This window comes from Carex rostrata, chromosome 21 (assembly GCF_964058835.1).
Source record: "Carex rostrata chromosome 21, lpCarRost1.2, whole genome shotgun sequence".
Classification (NCBI taxonomy): Eukaryota; Viridiplantae; Streptophyta; class Magnoliopsida; order Poales; family Cyperaceae; genus Carex; species Carex rostrata.
This window is the reverse complement of record NC_135938.1, coordinates 7683835-7685996: the sequence shown is the minus strand read 5'-3', so window position 1 is coordinate 7685996 and position 2162 is coordinate 7683835. Positions and strand designations below refer to the sequence as shown.

General features: G+C 37.8%; 1 protein-coding gene across 1 annotated transcript; it reads right to left on the bottom strand.

Moving 5' to 3' along the window:
• Nucleotides 1-267: 267 nt before the first annotated feature.
• On the bottom strand, nt 268-1685 carry LOC144573158 (putative F-box protein At1g44080). The gene has a single exon (XM_078322865.1). The coding sequence runs from the start codon at nt 1668-1670 to the stop codon at nt 513-515; it is 1158 nt and encodes a 385-aa protein (XP_078178991.1). The 5' UTR covers nt 1671-1685; the 3' UTR covers nt 268-512.
• Nucleotides 1686-2162: the final 477 nt, after the last annotated feature.

The following is a 2162-nucleotide window of genomic DNA, read 5'->3' as shown; positions in this document are numbered from 1 at the left end:
ATTGGTGTTTCTCGAACTTTCTGTTGCTCTCTTTTGCTTCTCTTTTGTTTTACCTTTTTTTTTCAGATTTAAATTTATTTTTCATACTTAATCTTCTGCCGAGTCCATTTTATTTCTTTTTCAGCTCTCTAATACATTTATAAAGTCGGACTGAACCTCGACTTCTTATAAAATGGAAATAAAAATAGGAGTGCAGTGTCATAATTACAACAAATAAAAGCATGATGTGGCCTGAAATGCTGAAAATTAATAGTTATTTAAGTGTCATGCAAGTTCCTAAATTGCATTCAAAATGCACATGTCAACATGAATCCCCATCATTCAACAAACAGAAACCAGGCTTGTCTTCACAGCACAACAAACACAATTCAAGGTATATTTAAATTAGTTATTTAAGTATTCTATCAAAAACCAATCCTCAATGAATTCAGAACCAGTGCAATATATACCTGACCGAGGAGAATGAGATCTGAGTCATTCTAGCACAAATCTCACAACAAACCCGCTATAGTTCAAATAGGCACCGAATTTATTTTATTCAACTCTGTACCTGAGGGAATACTCACACATCCTCCACTCAGAGACGGCAGAACCCAAGAGGGCGGTGAAACTGCACCACACGAAGAAGCAGCACGAAACTTGCTCAAAGCACCCTTGAGACGTTTCCCTTTTATATTCTCTAGGTCAAAAATAGAGATGCTATATGTCATTGATAAATTTCTCCAACCATTATCTGGAAATTGGATGCTATATGTCTTCGACCGTGCTGAATAGATGCAATTTCGCCTCAACAAGTCATTATCTCCAACTTTGACTGAGAAGCAATGAAGATTGTCAACAAACAATGCATGGTCCCCAATGTCATGCACGTCGATCCAATCCACCAATCCATCATTGAAATTGGCACGTCGAATCTCGTAAAACTGCAAATCGCCATCAGGAAAGAGAGAAATGGTGGGTTCAACCAAAAGAAACAATTTCCTAGACAATACAAATAAGTGTACCCCAACTAAAGAATAGGTAAAATCAGGAAATTTGATCACAGTGATCTGCTCAAGCGTCTCACCGTCCAAGACAACAATCTTGCATGTGCGAGCATTAAGAATGAAAAATCTACCATTATAGCAAGTGATGCTAGTGGCCATGCGATGCTGCTGAGACTCGATCGAGGCCCAAGCCGCCTCACCCAACCGGCAGTAAAACACACACGGTCTTCTGCTGCACGTGGCCACAACCACCGAGTCGGAGCAGTCCCAAACGAGGGTATCCATTGCATAGTACAATGACAAACATGGATCAGGAGAAGGGAGCCTAATCGAAGCACCAGTAAAGGGATTAATTAGAGAAAAGGTGATGTGGGGGTACCGGCCACGGACTGAGAGGAGCCAACCGGAGGATGATCCAAAGAAATAAGAGTTGTCAGCGATGCTGGGGAGAGGATTGGAGTAGACGCGGTCTTCGGAGAGGGAATAAAAATGGGTAGAGGTGGAAGGGAGGGTTAACAATGGGACTTGCGGAGGGAGGCGAACGGAGTGGGAGTTCAAGGAAGAACGCCAGTGGGAGCAGACGGAGCTGAATCGGAGATGGTCGGTGAACTCCGTTAGGATTCCAGCGATCGTCATTACAAGTTCAGGTGGCAGATCTGACCAGCCCATTTGTGTTACAGTCATCTGATTTTAATTTGGGGCGGATGTGTCATGTGTGCGGAATAGAGGGTTTTCAGGTTTTGATTCGTTCGTGTTATTCTTTTGTATGATTAGGAAGAGAATTTGTTTCAGAAATTTAGATATATATTTATCATAACTTCTTGAATTAGATATTTTTATCAAAACTTCAAAATTATGTTTCCATCTAAATATAATTATATTATAAATATACACATTATTCAATTAAATTAATTAATAAACTGATTTACAGTAATAAACAAGATAAAAAGACTATTTTACGCAATTTTCCATTGCTTTCTTTTTTTCTTTTTTTTATTATACTAATCAGTTTACTTAATTGATTTAATTGAGCAGTAGATATATTTGTAATATAGTTATATTTAGATGAGGAAATAACTAATTTTGAATAGTTATGATGGACATATATTTATAAAAATAATCTATTTTTACTTCTCACAAATCTCAAAATGTATTTTTTTTTTAGAATAAAGATAT